Raw genomic sequence first — 20223 nt, 5'->3', positions numbered from 1 at the left:
CCAGAATTTCTGGGGCAGAAGACCAGAGAGAGATAGCTACGCAGAGAGAGCACTCCAGGAATCTGCAGAGGGGACTCTTAATCTGTGTCTACAAACCATGCTGTACATAGAGGTTGAAACTCCACAGAGAAATGGAGAACAACTTTGCACTTACACAAGACTGTGGAATGTTCTAACTCTGACCAGTCGGAGTTTTTTTATATATACAGTTAGTGTCTTGTGAATGTACACAATGGTTAAATTCACTGTGGTATATTCATACATGTACATACATTCTGCTGTCTTCCCCCATCCTGCCCCTTCTCCCTCCCCCTCAGTCCCCTCCATCTAGTCCACTGATCTTTCTTCTGTTTTGATGGAATCCCCCGAATTTTCCCCTCCACCACCACCCAGTTTTGGTCTATCTTCCACAAATCAGAAAAAAACATTGGCTCTCTGAGTCTGGCTTATTTCGCGTAACACAATAGTCTCCAGTTCCATCCATAATTTCATTATTTCTTATGGCTGAGTAACACTCTGTAACACCTTTTTGTGTGTGTGTGTGTGTGTGCACATGCGTGTGTGTGTGTGTGTGTGTGGTGCTGGGGACTGAACCCAGGGTCTTGTGCATGCAAGGCAAATATTCTACCAACTGAACTATATCCCCAGCTCCATGTTTTCTTATCTATTCATCCAGAGCAGAGAGAGCTTGTTGGGACATTCAGTAGTAAGGTCCATCTTTCTCCTCAGGCAAAGCTTAGGAAGTTTTCTATGCTTCCTGTCAGCATTTCCTCCACTCTCCTGGGCTGCTCCAATTGGGATTTACCCCCCAACTCCACTTTAACTATTCTTATCTATTTTACCAATGGCCAAGTTTCCAAATCTAATTGTAAATTGTAAGTTGGACATCTAGGAGCTGGCCTGGTACTGTCCCCAGGGCCCCTGCATCTGTGAGCTAGCCTGGTCTTCACTGCCAAGCCCGGAAAACATGACCAATTTCACAGGACACCTGTGACCATCATGGAGCAAGATAAAAAGAGAATCACTCTGTAATTATGTCTGAACACAGACAAAACACGAAATAGCATGCATTTCAATCCCTGCTAATATAAGTGACTGCAGCTTCTCCACCAATTATAGATTGAGTCTTGGGTAGTCTTCCTTCCTGATGTGGAATTTGCTGAGGTACCTGATCCTGGAAGCATCCCCACTCTCAGGAAGTACCCAACCTAGAGTGAACCTCTATTTCCCTGAGTCCTCCAACTCCAGATCACCTTACAAAAGTCCATATCCTGTACGTACCTACACTCTTACTGAATTCCCCACGATTGCCTCAGGGCAAGGGGTAATAAACTCAACTTGTCACTGTCTCTGCAGGTGTGTTCTTTGGCTGATGGGCGCTGACAAGGGTTCAAGAAGAGTTTGGGGGAGGATGGGATTGGTCATCAATTGGATGGGTGGACAAGTAAAAGAGGAAGTAACTTAGAAAAGCCTATTGTATAGGAAGGTCATAGTGACCTTGATGAGAGCTAGGAGGAATATGGAAGAGCAACCAAAGATTAAAGAACGAGAAAGGTGGAGGGGGTGTGGTGGTGCACACCTGCAATCCCAGTGGCTTGGGAGGCTGAGGCAGGAGGATGGCAAGTTCAAAGCCTGCCTCAGCAAAACCAAAGTGCTGAGAGAGAGAAGATGGGAGGGGAGGGGAGGGGAGGGGAGAGAAGGGGAGGGGAGGGGGGATAGTAGAGGATAGGAAGGGCAGCAGAATACAACAGACACTAGTATGGCATAATGTAAAAAAGTGGATGTGTAACCGATGTGATTCTGCAAAATGTATACGGGGTGAAGACGGGAGTTCATGATCTGCTTGAATCAAATGTCTGAAATATGATATATCAAGAGCTTTGTAATGTTTTGAACAACTAATAATAATAATAAAAAAAAAACCAAAGTGCTAAGAAATTAGTGAGACCCTGTCTCTAAATAAAACACAAAATAGGCTGGGGATGTGGCTCAGTGGTTGAGTGCCCCCACGTCAATCCCCAGTACCAAAAAAAAAAGAGAGAGAGAGAGAGAGGTGAAAAGATGAAGTCACCTGTTCAGAATTCTTAGCTGTATTTTCAGAACCGGTTTGGGAGGATCTTAATTGAATGAAGTGGAGACAATAGAAAGCTAAGATACTAGTTTGCTGTGCATGTTGGAAGGGGAGGGAGCCCTGAGGATAGAAGGGAAGCAGCTACAGGGGAGGATAAGAGAGTTCAGACCCCTAAGAGAAGGTGTGAGTGAAAGGGCCCGATCTCGGAGGCCCTTTCCGGGTGGGGCAGGCTGGGGAAAGAAAGGTCTTGATCTGAAGCAGGGAGTGGTGTAAGAGTACGGTGTGGACACTGAGGGTTTGGGATACTTGGTTTTGCGCTGCTTGTCTTAACATCATTACCAGTTCTCATCTGGCGACCCACGCCTCTTGAATTTCTGCCCTTGGGGTTGGGTGCCCTTCACCCCAGCTCCAGGATGGACTCTTGCCTACAGCAAGTAGTGCATTTCTTTCCCCAAGTTGTAGTGGCCAGGCAGGGCTGGGCCAGCACACTGAGACAGTCAGGAAAAGCCACTGGCCTACATCAGCTGCTGCAGGCATGGGGTGAGGTCCCAGGAAAGTACAGCTGTGAGCTGACCAAGTCCTTCTCCTCGGGGTGTGTGTTCTACGACATTCTCTTACGCGAGGTCATGGGGGTAGGTGACTAATGCTGTGACAGAACGCCTTCTTGGTGAGGGTCAGATTGGGCTAGGTGGGGGTGAGCACATTGGGATGGCAGTGCTAGAGGAAGGCCTTGATGGGAGAGGAGGTGTGGGCAGAGATGAGCACAGTGAGGGAGGGGGCAGTGGGGCATGCTGGGGGAGGGAGGAAAGGAGAAGGCCCAAGTGAGATGGAGGTTAGAGGAGAAGAGCAGCATGCAGGGAGGGCAGGGAGCGTCCAGGCCAGAGCGGAGGCAGAGGAATGCTGGGTAATTGCAAATACGACTGACAAGGACCCTGGACGTTGTGGAATGGTGGGAATCTGGAGAGAGGTACTCTGGAGCCCCTGGCTGCCTCTGATGCCCACCCCAGGAAGGTGGTGTAAGGAAAAGGGGACCATATCCAACAAAGCAGGACCACCAAGGGCCCGAGAAAGTGCCTAATAACATCTTTTGTGTGCAGCAGACTTTTGTGTTTGTGGAAGACCTTGTCGTCTGTGACTGGGTGGTTAAAAGGCCAACAGGAAGGGCCCAATACTGGTTCTGGGACTTCTCCAGACTCTGTGCTGCAGTGGGGAAGAGAAGCAGGGGAAGTGAAGGCCTGGTGTGTGACCAGCATGGCTCCAGGCAGGGAAGAAGAGAAGCCACCTAAGCACAGGCCCTAGGAAGCTGTTTGGGGGACCTTGCTCGGGTGCCAGCTGCCCTGGGCACAGTCCCATCTGAAGCCCACCTCAATTATCTCCAGCATTTCCACCCGGGTGATCTTGCCGTCGCCGTCCAGGTCGTACATGTTGAAGGCCCAGTTGAGCTTCTGCTCGAAGCTGCCCCTGGAGGTGATGGACAGGGCACAGATGAACTCCCGGAAGTCGATGGTGCCATCCCCGTTCTTGTCAAAGGTTCGGAAGGCATGCTGCGCGAACTTGGAGGCATCTCCATAAGGGAAGAACTGCAAAGCAGAACACACAGGACAGAGGTCAGCAGGGGAGGGAAGTGAAGGTCTTTGGTCTTGGCCCAGAGAGAGCCAAGGGCCAGCGGATGCCCGGGGCCGGGCCTGCTCCCATTCCGGTGCTTCTGGGAGGGTGGGAGGCAGAAGGGAGGCCTTCTCTCCTCATGTCCTCAAGCACAGGTTCCAACCCTTTCCTTCAGGTGAGGCTGGTGACATGTGATTTGGGGGTTGATGGTGCTGGGAATCGGTCAACAAGCACAAGGTGCTAGTGCTCCTTCTGTGTGGTCCCTCTGGTCACTCTTCTCCCGGGGCAACTGAGGCAGGTAGCAGCCTGGCAGGGTGGTGCCTAAACTTCTCCCCATGGGGCTGGAGGGAGGTTGCTGGACATGGTTTCTCCCCCATCAGCTCCAGAGCCCAACCCGAACTTGCTTCCTCCCTCAGTGAGTTCTGGTTTCTGACTTCTTTTTACAGGGAATTTTCTTTTGCAGAACAGACATTTAAAACCCATTAAAAATAGAACATGACTGGGCTTATTTTCGAGAGATAAAGAGGTTTCTTCACAGAGCCAGCAGTCATGGAGGGTGCGTGGGCGACAGAAAATGGACAGGCAGAGAAAAAGGAGGCAGAGACCCAGAGGAGATAAGACCTCAGAGAGTCAGTCTGGGCTGGCCTGGGTCTCTTTGGACAGGAACCTAGGCCATCACACACAGCAGGGGGTTCTGACCTCCAACAGGAGGACGTACCTCAAAGCCAAAAGCAAAAGCAAACCAAAGTGCTATTCAAAGTGGAGAGGCCAGGTATGTGGTTCTGTTTCTGGGTGAATAAAACCAGCAACTACAGGGGCTACAGCAATACTGAGGTGGCTCGCTGGTGTTCTTATTTCTTTCTAAGTCATGCTACTGGCTCAGGGGACCTGCTGGCCAGCTGTCTCTGTGTCCCTATGGCTGTCATCCTTTGGGAGCATGGGTACATATTTCTCCGTGAACATCTCTGCATTGTGCTCAGTGTACCTTTACCCTCCTCCTACACCCCAAAGCACATTGGAAGGGGAACAATATCCCAGAAATCAATATGCCTTTCCACATAAGGATTCAGCACACGAGGTCCTGAGAGGAGATAAGTATTCCAGGGGCCAGAGAGGCTTGTAGAGTTGTGTTTGGGCAGCACTTTAGAGCCACCTGTTTCAGTTCCTGTTACAGTACAGAGCATTACCCCAACCTTTAATGGCTTACGGTGATAGCAATCATTGTATTATCTCAGAAAATAAAAATTTGAGGACTATTATGGTTTAGATAAGTGTTCCCCAAAAGCTAATGTGTAAGACAGTGCAAGAAGGTTAGGAGGTGAAATTGGGTTATGAGAGCTTTAACCCAATCCGTGAATTAATCCCCTGGTAAGGATTAACTGAGTGATAACTGTAGGCAGGTGGAGAGGAGGGGAGGAGGGGAGGAGGGGAGGAGGCCTTTGGGGTATATATTTTGTCCTTGTTGAGCAGAGAGCTCTCTCTGCTTCCTGGTGTGATGTCTTGGGCGGCTTCCCTCCACCACACTCTGCACCACATCCTTCCACCATGATGTTCTTATTTCCTTGCCTCGGACAGTGAGGAATGGGGTCAGCCATCTGTGGAATGAGACCTCCAAAACTGTGAGCCTTCAAGGAAACTTTTCCTCCTAAAAGTTGTTCCAGTTAAGTCTCTTTGTCACAGTTATTAAAAAAAGCTAACTAAAACAAGGACCACTTCTCTTTTCATCTCACGTATCTTTCTGTGACTGTGAAAGACAGTCTTGTCCTCTGTTTCCTCATTGTCTGCATATCTTCCTTCCATTCCTGCTATCCTTCATTGGTCATTATTCATCAAAATTCACTGACGCCTTTTCCACCTCAGGCCCTTGTCACAGGAGCTGGGGATGCAGAGACCAATACCTCAAAGTCCCTTGCTCTGGGACCACACAGTTAATGGGGGACTCAACTTAAAATGGTCATGTTATCTGCTAAAGAGCTGGAATATGGGAGTGGGCAAAGCATTCCTAAAGCTCAGAAAATGAGCAGGGGTTCAAGGAGGGGGCCCCCAGTGGGAAAAGTTTTCCTTCCTCTTTGACCAGCTCAGCACAATTCCCATGCATTTCCCAGTGGGCCTTAGGGTATGGACCTGAGGACAGGCTGGCGAATGCTGAGTTTGAAACTGAACAGTTTTGAACTTGAAAAATTCAAATTAAGCAAGTTTGCTCTTCACACACCTTGTGCGTGAGCGGCCTTCCTCCCTTTCTGGGTGGGTGCGGTTTGCTAATGTGTTCATCTGCCTTATGGTCAGGGGCCGGGGTACAGCTGGTTCTTGAGATCTGCCCTCGGGGAGCAGAGTGGGGAGAGCCATAGGCAGATTCCGAGTCCCCCGCATGCAGTTTCCCTGACCGATGTGCAGGGACAAGGGAGCAGTGGGCATTTTTCTTCATTACTGTCCGTTCCTGGCATGGGAGGCTTCCACTTTCTTCTCATAGCATACTTTTAAGTTAAGGAATCTTTGACAGCTTTATCTAAAAATAGCTGGGTACCTTAGGTCAGTATATTAAACATTAATTTAAACCTGGAAATCCTTCAGAGAAAAATCGATCACAAATTTTGAGCTATAAAAGTTACATGTGGCTTGCAGAAGGTCTATTTACTGACTTCAGCAGCCACATGTTTCCTTGGGCAGAACCGAGTGTGCTCAGGGGCCCTCAAATACCTAGAGGGGTCATTTCTTTGGAAAACTCATCCTATAATGTTCTGAATGCTTTGAGTTTTTCTAATCAGAAAATACTCCTTTTTTTTGATGAAATAATCTAACTCTAAATTTATCATTATGGAAAAATAAAGCCACAGTTTCTTTAATCTCTCTAGAAAGAAATCAGGGTCTTGAACCCATACTCATTTCTTTTGGAGGACAACAGAGACCTGAGAAGGACGTGTGTTTTTCACAAACTGTTACTCAAAATTTGTTTTGTTTTGTAAATCCTATGTATTTTACTTCAACTCCTGTATTTCAATGTTGATATGGAAGTAATTTTGGGTGGCAGCAATAAGTACAAACTAATGAATAATAATAGATAAGCATGTTGAGGTTGAAAAACTGCATCTATTTATTTATGCAGAATTTATAAGGGCTCTTTATCTTTTTTAGTTCTTACAACAAAACCTGACGTTGCAAATTCCATTTGGTAGATAAGAAACAGCCTTTGAAATATGAAGGTTCCAGGTGTCTGTGGCAGAGACAGGATTTGAATGCAGATTTGTCTGACCACCTCTGCTACACCTTGAGATTTGTCTTGATCAAGTAGCTAAGGAAACAAACCTAAATCCACATTTTAAGAAGCATTATATAACTCTTGGCTTTCTATTGCCTCTAAAGCTTGAAATTCTCTGCTGTATTTATCTTCACCTGCTGGCAGGTGAAGTGTAGTGCAGGGAATTTACTAAAATGCTACCAAGGGATAGTTTGAATGACTCATTTAGTCTTTAACTCAGCAAATATTTATTGAGCAGCTACTATGTGTCAATAGCTACATTAGCAGATAAAAATAAAAATATAAAGAAGATAGAGCATTAAGGATGGATAGTGGGGGAAATACATATTAATTAAACCACCACATAAATCAGTATAAAATCCCCGTATGAAACATTGTAAGCATATAGACTCACAAACAAAAGTATCTGAGATGATACAATGAGGTTGACACTTAAAAAAAAAAAAAAAAACTTAGTATGTCACCCTCCCCTCCCCTACAAGCAGGTGGCTGACAGTTCATGGCTTTTCATCATAGCTTAGAATTTAAGGGTCAGGAATTTTCAGGACCACATAGATCTTCCCTGTTCCACACCCCTCCCCTGAAGGACCAATTGACCAGTGGGCAGGAGAGGAGCCCTCGGCAGACAACAGGCTTCTTTGCATGATTAACCAGCTTCACTGCAAAAGCCTATAGAAGTGGGCCATCCCTGTGTCCCTTTCTGTCCAGCAGTACAAGACATGGCTATGGCGAATGTGAGTCCTGTCCTTAGCTCTACAGACCACAGTGGCCACAGAAAGGCTGTGTGGTGGCTGAACAAGAAGTGGATTCAAAACACGGGGCCCCTTCCTCTGCAGCCCACCCCAGTCCTCCTCTGTACCTTCTCACACTACACATCTCTGGTAGTTGGACTCGATTCGTTTCCTCTGAGAACCACCCCCTCCCCCACGATCACGGGTGCCCTTCTGCCTCAGCCTGATGGGGAACGCGGCTCTCCCAGCAGCTCCCCAGCCTGACCTGTGCAAGCCAAGCCTTGAGCCGGACCTGTCCCCGCCCCCTGTGATGGCCGATGTGCTGGGCCAGGAGCAGCAAGGCGACTGTAGAGGACAGTCTTTCTCCAGGGCTCTGCCCTCGGCCCCTCCTGGCAGAGGCTGGGCAGCCCTCAGCCCTCTGAATGGATTCTGCCCATCAGTTGGCCAGAAGTAAAGCTCACGATGAGACCAAACATCGGAGGATCCCGGGCTGCTCCGCCACCAGTCATGGAGAAGCATGTCTCAATCCCTCCTAGGACCCAGCTGCTGTTAGAACTCTGCTACCAGTCAGTTCTGAACTCTCTTCTCTAACGTCTTGATGCCTGTGAACCCACACAGCCAGGTCCCCAAGCTGGGGTCTTCTGTATCGCACCCCTGGGTATGGTTGCTCCAGCTCTGAGGTCACTTCCTTCACCTGCTGGGGTCAACAGGGCTTCCAGTCCCCCCAGATGGCCTGGGCTTGGACGCCCCCTCAGGTCCTGCCCCTGACACAGGAGTGATCATCCCCTGAGTGACTGAGGCAAGCCCGGGCAGGTCCTTTTCACAGGCTGACTCAGCTGACTCTTCAGAAGGTCAGGACTTGGAGGAGGACCATTACCCTAAGTATCTTTCCATCCTTCCACGAAGGGGCTTGGGTGGGACCAAGCCCAGCATTGGTTTGTCAAAGCCCTGGCTCTTCCAGCCTCACTGCCCACAACTGAAGTCTCCTCCTCCTTCTGCACCCACCTGAAGATAGGGCCCTGGACTCTGGGGTCCTGACCTCCCTTGGCCACACCGCAACTCTGAGGGGTCCTGTAGGGGTCTGTGGCTCACACAATCCATCTGCTCTTTGCTTTCAGCCTGTGTGGCTTGCCCACCTCCTGCAAATGACTTGCAGCTCCTCACCCCGAGGGCTGAGGCTCTCAGCATGGGGGTCCAGTCTCTTGAGCAGCCTTCCTGCACCCTGGGAAGCATGTGGTTGGTGATGGGTCTCAGTGCTCAGGAGCTGGGCTGCTGGTGGCTTGGTGGCATGGTATCCTTTAGGGTTAACTTGGTGTTTGGCTGTGGCCTCCAACTCTTCGTGCCCATGGGGTCTAGCCCAGGACAGGCCCTGTTGCCTTGGCAGCTTTCCTGGCCCCACTAACATATACACACGTCTCATCTCCTAGCTCTGCTCTCTGGCCCTCCCATCCATCCTCCACACAACTCTAGAGGGAACAAGGCTACTCCCAGATGCCAAGACCCTCTGGTCTTGCCTCCATCTCTGGGTCCAGCTGCTGGTCCACTCTGCAGCTGTCTCCTGGGCTTTTTTCACTATGGGCCCCAGACTCTGCTCTCTGGCCGCAGGTATGCCATGGGGGCTTTGTCATGCTTCTGCAGGTGTCTGAAATGCTCCTTTAAGAAAATATTATTTTTTTATTGAAATTAGGTGTGTATGACAGCAACATGCATTTTGATTCATTGTACTCAATTGTAGCACAACTTTTTATTTCTTTGGTTGTATACAATGTAGCATCACACCATATGTGTAGTCCTACATGTACCTAGGGTAATGACCTTTCCTAACCCTGTGCCCCCTCCCCTCCCCTCCTCCCCTTTGCCCAATCACAGTTCCTCCATTTCCCCTACCCCACCCATTATGGATCAGCATCCACTTTTCAGAGAAAATATTCAGCCTTTGGTTTTTTGGGATTGGCTTACTTTGCTTAGCATGATATTCTCCAACTCCATCCATTTACCTGAAAATGCCATAATTTTATTCTCCTTTAATGCTGAGTAATATTCCATTGTGTATATATATTATAGTTTCTTTATCCGTTCATCTATTGATGGGCATCTGGGTTGGTTCCACAGGTTGGCTATTATGAATTGAGCTGCTATAAACATATGTGGCTGTGTTACCAAAGTTTGCTGATTTTAAGTCCTTTGGGTATAGATGGAGGAGTGGGATAGCTGGGTCAAATGGTGGTTTTATTCCAAGTTTTCTAAGGAATCTCCATACTGCTTTCCAGATTAGTTGCACCAATTTGCAGTCCCACCAGCAATGTATGAGTGTATATCTTCCCTCACATCCTCACCAACACTTATTGTTGCTTGTATTCTTAATAGCTGCCATTCTGACTGGAGTGAAATGAAATCTTTGAGTAGTTTTGATTTTCATTTCTATGACTAGAGATGTTGAACATTTTTTCATATATTTGTTGATCGAATGTATATCTTCTGAGAATTGTCTGTTCAGCTCCTTAGCGCATTTATTGATTGGGTTGTTTGTTTTTTTGGTGTTAAGTTTTTTGAGTTCTTTATATATCTTGGAGATTAGTGCTCTCTCTGACGTGTGTGTGGCAAAAATTTGCTCCCAAAAGGTAGGCTCTCTCTTCACCTCATTGATTGTTTCTTTTGTTGAGAAGGAACTTTCTAGTTTGAATCCATCCCACTTATTAATTCTTGATTTTATTTCTTGTGTCTTAGGAGTCTTGTTGAGAAAGTCGGGGCCTAATTCGACGTAATGAAGATCTGGGCCTATTTTTCCCTCTAATAGGCGCAGGGTCTCTGGTCTAATCCTAGGTCCTTGATCCACTTTGAGTTGAGTATTTTCCATGCTGAGAGATTAGGATTTGGTGAAATGCTCCTTTTCTGCCCTTGGCTCAGTTAACCCCATTCCTTCTTCAGACCTCACTTCAGTCTTCCTTTTTTCAAGAAAGCCGTCTCTGAGCCTAGGTCAGCTCCACTTATTGCATGCTCGTTACTGGGTCCCCTCTTGGTGACACTTATCACAGTTGCTCACAGGTGCTGGCTCATGCTTTTCTCCCATTTGGCTGGAAGCCAGGGAATGGTTTGCCTTTGTCACCATAGTAATCCCCGGTTCTGGTACAGGTCTAGGCACACAGTAGGTACTCAGTAAATGCCTGTCGGATGAACAAGTGACTCAGCAGCAAGTGTTTTTCAGGCCCCTGGAGCCAGCGGCAAATGGCCAGCCACAGGGTTGAAATGAGTGGTGAAGCTTCCTTACGCCAGCTGTGCTAAAGAAGGCTCGCCATTTGGCCTTCAGACTATTCTCGTTACTACTTGAGCTGATGATTCACGAGGGGTGAATCATCCCAGAGCAGCACATGCACTCGGTCACGTGCATGGGAAGAGGAGAGAGACAGTTTCCCCTTAATTAGAAATGGTGAGTCCAAAAACAGTTTCCTGCCAAAGTGTTCATTCAACAGATCCTCGCAAAAGCCCCAGTGGTGCCAGGCTGTATGCTGAGCTCCATGTGGGCGGGAGGAGGGTGAGGAGAAGCCCATAGAAACTGGGCCTGGTCCCTGCCCTCCAGCAATGCAAAGCATCAGGGTGGATGCAGCCCAGATGGGAGCTGCTTCCCCTTGTGGGGTCCCTGGGAGGATGTCAAGAACAGATCCTACCCCAGCCCCATGGGCCACCCAGGTCCTGAGTGGCTTCTTAGAGCTGCCCCTCCACTGCACCGCTGGGTAACAGGATGTGTTTTCCACTGCACCATGGTCTTTATCACAAGGCAAGTACTATTAGTTCACAGCTTGCACAGTTGCATCTATCATTTAAGAAGAAAAGTTGTCTTAGACTAAATTTCTAGAAAAGGAGCTTTTGCCTCTTGGGTAAGCAATTTTCATTTATGTCCTAGACCAGGTCTCTGTGCATGTGTAAGCTGTATACTGTAGGTGGTTTATAAATGCTTATCGGACCAGGATGGATAACAGAAACAACTTGTGAAGAAAAAGATGCTGGACTAAGAGACAGGGTGTCTGGGTGTGGCTAAGGTCAAGCCATCTTCTATCTGAGGACTTCATTTGCCTTGATGTAAAATAAGGGAGACACCCTGCACAAAACGCAAAGCAGATCAAAGACTTGGGCACTAGAACAGAGACCCTGCACCTAATAGAAAAAAGTAGGCTCAAATCTTCACCATGTTGGTCTAGGATATGACTTTCTTATCAAGACTCCTAAAGTGCAAGAAGTAAAGCCAAGGATCAGTAAATGGGATGGATTCAAATTAAAAAACTTCTTCTCAGCAAAGGAAACAATCAATAATGTGAGAAGAAAGCCCACAGACTGGGAGAAAATCTTTACCACATGCACTTCCGATAAAGCATTAATCTCTAGGATATATAAAGAACTCAAAAAACTTAACACCAAAAAAATAAACAACTCAATCAATAAATGGGCTAAGGAACTGAACAAACACTTCACAGAAGAAATACAATTGATCAACAAATACAATTTAGAGAAATGCAAATCAAAACTACTCTAAGATTTTATCTCACTCCTGTCAGAATGGCAATCATCAACAATACAGGCAACTATAAATGTTGGTGAGGATGTGGGGGAAAAGGCACTCTCATACATTGCTGGTGGGACTGCAAATTGGTGCGATCACTATGGAAAGCAATGTGGAGGTTCCTTAGAAAATTTGGAATGGAACCACCATTTGACCCAGCTATTCCACTCTTCGGTTTATACCCAAAGGACTTAAAATCAGTGTACTACAGTAATGCAGTCATGTCAATGTTTATAGCAGCTCAATTCACAAGAGCTAAACTATGGAACCAACCTAGGTGTTTTTCAATAGATGAATGGATAAAGAAAATGTGGTATATATATATATTCAATGGAATATCAGTCAGCTTTAAAGAAGAACAAAATTATGGCATTTGCCAGTAAGTGGATGGAGTTGGAGACTATCATGCTAAGCAAAATAAACCAATCTCACAAAACCAAAGGCCAAATGTTTTCTCTAAAATACAGATGCTAATTCACAGTAAAGGGGGTGGGGCACTAGAGAAGAATAGAGTTATCTTAGATTAAGTAAAGGGAAGTGAAGGGAGGGGAGGGGAGGGATTGGGGGGATAGGAAGGAGAGTAGAACAGAACAGACATTATTACCTTATGTATGTGGTGACGGCATGATCAATGTGATTCTACAACATGTACACTCAGAAAAATGAGAAATTCTATCCCATCTATATATGATATATCAAAGTGCATAAATGCATTCTACTGTCATGTATAACTAATTAAAACAAATAAAAAAAGTTAAAAAAATAAAATGGGGGAGAATTCAGATAAGCTTTGACCTTCCTTAGCTTTTTCTGATCCTGGAAGTAAAACAAACAAACAAACCAATAAATACTGGAGAATAAAGAAAATAACTAATTTGACAAATGGATGGTACTTTCATGTTTTTGGATTTGTCATTAACCAAAGTGCCTATCCCTGCTGTCCCTTGTATCTCATGCTCTCATTATAGGATCAAATTTTGAAGGTGAATATCTCTTTACGTATCCCTATGTCTATGTCTAGGGTGTTTTTATCTATGTCTATATCTTATCTCCATACACACACCTAAATTCCAGTCTATTCTCTATCTATCTCTCTTTCTATTTCAATCCCTGTCTTCACTGAAAGTGTCATAGACCCCGAATGGATCGTTGGTTATACAGACTTGAAAGTCAAATGAACTCTCGTTACTTCTGTCCAATGCACAATTTGCACTACAGGTTGTGTCAGTGGCATCTTGATTTGAGGAAGGAGATTCCTCCTGTACGTCTCTTGATGAACAGTCTACCAACTTGTGGTTGGTTCCCATCTATCACCAAACTAGGAGGTCAATAGTACATCATGCTCTGGAAACTGCCAAGCATTTTCATTTAGAGCTATTCTGCTAGATTAGAAAGAAGACTGTTTTATTAAGTCTAAAGTGAATGGAGTTTTAAAACTAGGCAAGAGTTCAGGGTCTTTGGAGGTGCTGGTGGAGATGTGGCTTGTTGGGAAAAGGTGTTCTCGTCCATTGCTCAAAGTGGGTGGAACAACAAATTCACAACTACTTCTGAAACTGTTTATTTTATTCGCCTTCCTCACCAAAAATGAAGTGGTCTCTTCAAGGTCAATTCCCATTCCATCCTACACCCTGGTCATTTCACAGTGTCACAGTGACCATAATGAAACTGCTCAGCCTGGTTGCATCTCAGAATCCTATTAAAATTGCCCTAGGCCAGTGGGCCTGGGATCCCAGAAAGACAGAGCTATTACAACAAAATTGGTGACAGCAATCACAGCCCGAGGTAGGGAGCTTCCAGCTGCAGAAGTTCAACATGTTTGTGAGAAACAAACATCTTTCAGGCAACTGCCTAAGAAGGTGTGCCCTCCATTCCCTGGAAGGGAGGAGTCTTCCTGCCAACTCCAACATGTTCCCCATATTTATCATTTCCTCCATTACTGCCCTGACTTTGACTTCTGCCCAAATTATACAAACTCCACAAAGTCCGATCTCTGCCATTAGAGGCCTAAGACAAGAGCCGGTTACAGATCAAGAGCAAAGAAGACACACCATGCAGAAGGTGAGGGAGGATGGTATGCCCGGGGTCGGCGGTTGATGTCAGTTCTACAGTTTACTAGACATAGGGCCTTGGGCAAAGGGTTTTAACCTTTCCAAAGCCTTAGTTTCTTCATAGGAATACAGGAGTGAGGTGGGGGAGGATTGGCTACTGGGCTTTCTGGACTTAAATGCATTACATTTACATTGGAATCAAATCAGAATGACTGGGATTAGCTACCAGTTCTTCCTCTAGAGAAGAGCTGGGTGATGAGGGGCGGTGGGCTCCCTTCTCTAGATGGACTGACTAATAATGTTGTGAGGATAAATGTGTGTGATGAGTCCTGCCCAGTGCTTGGCTCAGAATAGGTGTTCAGCAAATCAAAGATGCTATTATTATCATCATTATTATAGTCCAGGCAAGGCTGTACTCTGTATATGTGCCAAAAATGATGAATATTAAAACATACATACAGAGGAGATAATGTTCTTTCATTCTTTTATGGAAAAAATATATTGAATGAACAGTCAGTAATTATCATCCTGTGTGCACCTGTGTGCCAGGTACTGGCTAAGTGCTGAGAGGGATGCAGTAAAGCACAAACGTGGCCCAGGATCTCCCTGTGGTTGGGGAAGCAGAGTCAGAGTCGCAGGCAAAGTTATTAGCAGCAAAGGCCATCCAAGGAGAGCACAGACAGCCATTGATGGGCGTGGAGTTTCCTGGCGGAATGCATCAAATGCGTTCTGGTGCATCTAAACCTTCCTTTTAGTACCTTCAAACCCATAGAGAGCCAGGTCTACCAGAGTCTGAATGTGCTCAGAACCAGTAATTCAGTTGAGGTAAGAGATTGCACAACATGAGAAATTCTGAGGGATTAAAGGGCTCTCTCCTCTGCAGAGCAGCTGGGGCAATGTCTCTTCACTCCATGAATCCCAGAGGCTCTCCTATCTCCTATGATTCTAAATCAGCTGTTTTCAACATCATCTTTGACAAAAGGCACTGATTTAATTAAACGTTATTACACTTTCCAAGTGTCAGGCACTGGTTAAAGTACATTACCAATACTTAATCATGTAATCCTCTGTCAACCTTGTGGGGTTGGTGACACGGCTATTCCCATTACATGGATAAAAAAACAGAGGCACCAGGATATTGTCACTTGCCCATGATCATGTAAGTATTAGCAGCAGAATTTGAACTCAGGCAGTTTGGCCCTGGGCCTAGACATTCCGTGTCTCTCTTACTAATATAGGAACTCAGAGGTCAGAAAGTGCAAGATCTTCACTGTCCTGTAGTGAACCATCTGCACGCACTCCAGCAAGATGCAGAGCAGGAGGTGTAGCAGCTCTTCCAAAACTTGGAGAGGCAGGTTGCTGAAAGATTGCGTAGGGCTTGGGGCTCTGGCCAGTGCCCAGGGTTCTTGACTTAATGCTCAGTGTGATTTAAGCAGTGGGTCGGGGAGGGAACTGTGGGACCACATCAATCTCAGGACTCAGAAAAGGTCATTCTTCCTGTGGTTAGAGTATCCATCACAAGCCTGTGCCTGTGCCAGACGCTGACTGCGACCGACCATAGTGGGAACAATGTAAACCGGACACCAGACACTGTGGACACCATGCCCTGCTCTCACCCATGTGCAGAGCTGGGTGGCTCAAGCCTCAGTGTGCAGGCACCTCTCCTGGGTGTCTTAGGAAGATGCAAATTCTCACTCAGTAGGCTTGGGAGGGGCTCAGGGGTGGTTCTGCTTATCTGAGGCACTTCTCAAGATGGGACCCGGAGCTGCCTCTTTCTGACCACACTCCTGCAGAAGAGCATACTCTCCAGGCTTTTGGGATTTGAAAGAGGAAGCCAGGTTGGCTGAGAGATCCAGGATGCATCCTGGAGGGGGTGGCACTTGATGGGTCCTAGAGGCGGCAGGAAGAAGGCAGACACTGTGCTGTGTGTGGTGCTGGGGGGGGGGCAGCATGCAGTGCAGGAGGTGCTGGAAGCAAAGCCCAGGGAAGCTCAGCTGGGGAGCAGGGGTAGGAGGATGGAGACAGGGCTGGGCTGGGCAGAGGAGCCTCCTCCTGCCTCGTTCCCTCCTCATTTATGCATTAAAAGTGGTGGCAGCCCTGGTGCCTCTCGGGAAGCTCTCCACTTGCACTTCCATATTTATCTCTCTGAGTCTGCAGGGAAAGCACGGGGCTCCCCTCCACAGGCTCAGGGATAGAGAGCTCCCAGGCTTTCCCTGAGGGGAGGGCAGGGCAAGAGGAGCTGGGAATGGTCAGCCTGCCCCAGGGGCAGGGGTGGAGTGGGGCCAGGTGGAGGTGGGCGAGACACTTGGCGGGCCAGATCCATTCCTCCTCTCAGTGCCCTGTTTCTTGGCCTATGAATCAGGAGATGGAACAAAATGGCTTAAGGGTCCTCATTCCAGGTACAGCTTTCTGTGATCCAACTACAAAGAAAGGCAAATGTTTTATGATCACTAAAATATCCTCGAAATGCAAGGCTTATTAGAAATACCTTTGGGAGCTGCCCTACCCCCTCCCTCCCTGCCAAAAAAGATATTTTAAGACACAAATTCAAGCCACACATGTAACTTGAATTTCCTAATAACATGTTAAGAAGGTAAACAAATACAAATGAAATTAATTTTAATAATGTACTTGTTTTAACCCACTATATTCAAAATACACCACGACTGCATTATTTCCATATGGAGTCAATATTAAAGTTATTAATAAGGTGTTTTACCTATTTTTGGACCTGAGTTTTTGAAATATGTGTGTATATCATGTGCAGGGAACATCTCAATTCCTTCCAGCCACATTCCAAGTGCTCAGGAGCTGCACATGGCTCACGGCTTTGGTCCTGAACGCCACAGCTCCCAGGGCTAACAATGCCAAAGGATGCGTTTTAATTATGGGCCACCGTACCATCAAAACTTCAAGAACAAGGTCACAGCCTAGGCTTCTGCTGATCCGGGAAGCAGGGGTTCTGTTCAGCAGGAAAACCGCGAGCCTCTGAGATCAGGCTGCAGCCCTCAGGCCCAGGCAGAGGTTTTTTCTTCCTGCCCTGGTGTCCAGAGTCTCTCAGGCCACGCAGAGGCCAGGAAGGCTGGGCCTTCTGCTCACGTGTGGCGCTCTCTGGGATCCACGTTGCCCTCCTAATCCAGGTGCCTGGTATTTTTGTGGCTAATACTTCTTGATCCAGGGCACTGTCACCAGGGGGTGCTATGGTAACCCCGCTGGCTTTCCATCATATTCCTGACACTTTGCCTTAGGGAGGAGCTCACTGGCAAATCCTGTCCACTCAGACAAATCAATATCTTTCCCCTTCTCCGCGCAGCAGTAGGAGAGGCAGATTATCTAGGGGAATGGGTGAGGGCTACAGAGCCAAGGTGACCATGTCAGTCCCTGGTTCCACTTCTGAAGTGTGACCTTGAGCAGAGCACTCTGCTTCCGAGCCTCAGTTTCCATGGGTGTGCAAAGACCCACCCAGGGTGGCTGGACAGTTGATGCAAAAACTCATGTGAAGCCTTTTGTATGATGCCGAGCACTCGGAAGATGCTCAAAAGTAGACAAGTAAGTGAAAATAAAAAAGCAGCTCTTTTCCCTTCCTCTCCCCTAGGCATGTGGACGTTTGTGGTGTAGCCCACTTTGCAATTTGTGTCGTCTATAATGACTGAGTATCGTTATCCCAGAGAAGTGTAGTTGGCCACACATTGATTGACACCCACGTGCTAGACATCATTTTAAGTCCTTTTATCCGCTTTAACATAATCCTATCAACAGACCTTTGAGATAGGGCTCATAGATAAGAAATTTCAGCTCAGAGAGGTGAAGTAACTTTCTCAAGGGCACACAGTGAACAACAAAGCTGAGATGTGAATTTAGGAAATGCAACTGGAGAACCTTGCCTGGTGCTGTAGGTCTCCTAGGGGAGAGGGCTTCTGACCTTAAACTCTGAAAACAAGAACTGAAAACCAGGATGAGACATTTGATGATGGCCATAATGATGACTTGAACCCGGCTCTTTCCAAGGTGAATCCCATGGCAGACATTTACAATTTTTTGCATTTTGCCAGCCACCTGTTATCAGCCATCCCTGCAGCCTTCCCGCCGCCCACGGATTTCTGTAGGAATTCTATTTTCTGGAGCATCACTCCCAGAAGGCCTCTGAGATTCCTGGCTCAGCCCCAGCATCCTGACTCTTTGGTCCCCGTGGTTTTGGATGGGATGGGCTTCACAGCCCTTGCCCTTCAGCCCCAGACGTTCTGTGTGACCCTTTCCTTCCCGTGGGACCCCTGTGACTATAGCAGCCAGAGAGGTATTTAATTCCCTGCTCTGCCCAACGGCTTGTTGCTAAGCAGCTAGCAAAGCTGAGATGTGTGGAAGGAAACCCCCATGGTGGCAGAAACAAACCCCCTGTGCCCAGAGGTGGGTGTGCGTGCATGTGCATATGTGTGTGTGTGTGCGTGTGCGTGGAGCTGGAGGCTGAGCATCTCCCACTTGGACCCAACTGCCAGCCAGTGTCTGTCCACAGGGCAGAGCCAAGCAGCAGCAGTGACTTCCTTAGCAGCAGGACCGTGGGCAGAAGAGGGGAGCCCTGCTGGCTGGAGGGTTCTAGGGGATCTTCAAGCCTCCCTGTGTGACTCTGGTAGCGAGGTAACCATGTTCTATTGGGATGGTGTCGGTGCTCCCAGAAGAACAAAAACATACAAATACACCACAACCCCGGGGTCCCTTCTCTCCCCACTCCTACCCGAGGGTCTCTCATCCTGGAGAAGGAACGAAGGTGTCAGGGGAGTGGAAGGGGCGCAGTGAGTCTTTGTCTTGGCCTTGTTTCACTTCCGCACTGCAGGGCATCTTCTCCAACCCGGGCAAAGGAACACATTGCCATTGGGTTTGTTACTTCTTTTCTGGACAACGTGTTGGGAAGAACCCCTAGGCCGGCATGGAGAGAGACAGTATCCTGTGCTGCCCTTTCTCCTGGTCAGTTGAGATGCAAAGTCTGCCTCTGGTCTTGCCAGGACCTGTGACCTAATTTGTGAGCCCTTGAGCAAAATGAAACTATGAAGCCCTTTTGTTCAAAATTTTCAAAGAATTTTAAAATGGCAATAACAGAGCATTCATCCAAGGATGGGACTCTGCTGAGTGGCCCTGAGCCCCTGTCCCCACCTACCCCACTTCTTTCCCAGGCTCAGGAAGGCAGCAGTGATTTTTGTCTGCACCTGCCCCTAGAATGAGCTAGAATATAGAGAAATGTAACCCTGAACTTCTCTTCTGCCCTGCTTGGTGCTCCCCCACCTTCCCCTCCCACACTGCAGGACCAAAGCCGTTTTGCTGGTCTAGGCTCTCTGGACTTGGGCCCAGCAAATCTCTCCAGTTCATCTCTCTAGCCACCTCGGTCCTCCAAGCCTGAACAGATCCACAGGAAGTCCTTCCAAAGTGCTCTTCTATGCTTTGCCCACATTTCCTTCTCTGCCAGGACTTCCCCTCACTCCTTGTTGGTTCTCACTAGCCCTCTGTCACTTTGCTCTTTCTTTTGAACTCCTATCCCAAGCTGCATCAATGGCTTTTCCTTGAGTGATGGCAACACTCTGACCTGCGTTGGAAGACTGTGTTTGCATACCTGCCCCCAGCTCTGCCCCAGCTCTGCCAGGGCCGCCTCCAGAGAAGGGGCAGGCCTGACTTATTTATGTATCTCTAGTGCCTGGAACACAGTGTGCACTCGATACTTCCTGACTAATGTAATAGATGAAGGTGACCTTCCTCCAGATCTGGTATATGTCTTTCCCCCCCCCCCTTACTTTTAATACTAAATTAACCAAGAGCTATTTTTAATGCTGGTTTCTTTATTTCATGAGTCTTTCATAATTCTTCTCCAAAGGGTAATTTATTTAACATATAATAGAAGGAGATTCATTGTTTATGTTTTTTTTAAAGCACTTCCGTTTTCAGAAAATAGCATTTTTCTTTGATGCTAAAGA

General features: G+C 47.3%; 1 protein-coding gene across 2 annotated transcripts in view; it reads right to left on the bottom strand.

Moving 5' to 3' along the window:
• The window catches only part of Vsnl1 (visinin like 1), a 124415-nt gene that overhangs the window by 5106 nt on the left and 99086 nt on the right, over positions 1–20223 (bottom strand). For both annotated transcript variants that reach the window (XM_058578373.1, XM_046441300.2), the window contains exon 3: positions 3436–3651. In XM_058578373.1, coding sequence (XP_058434356.1) covers positions 3436–3651 — 216 coding nt within the window. The remainder of the gene's footprint in view (positions 1–3435; positions 3652–20223) is intronic.

This window comes from Marmota monax, unplaced genomic scaffold, assembly GCF_021218885.2.
Source record: "Marmota monax isolate L192 unplaced genomic scaffold, Marmota_monax_Labrador192_F-V1.1 WCK01_AAM20220418_F8-fsc00010, whole genome shotgun sequence".
Taxonomy (NCBI): domain Eukaryota; kingdom Metazoa; phylum Chordata; class Mammalia; order Rodentia; family Sciuridae; genus Marmota; species Marmota monax.
The sequence above is the reverse complement of the archived record's forward strand: the minus strand, read 5'-3'. Positions and strand labels throughout refer to the sequence as shown.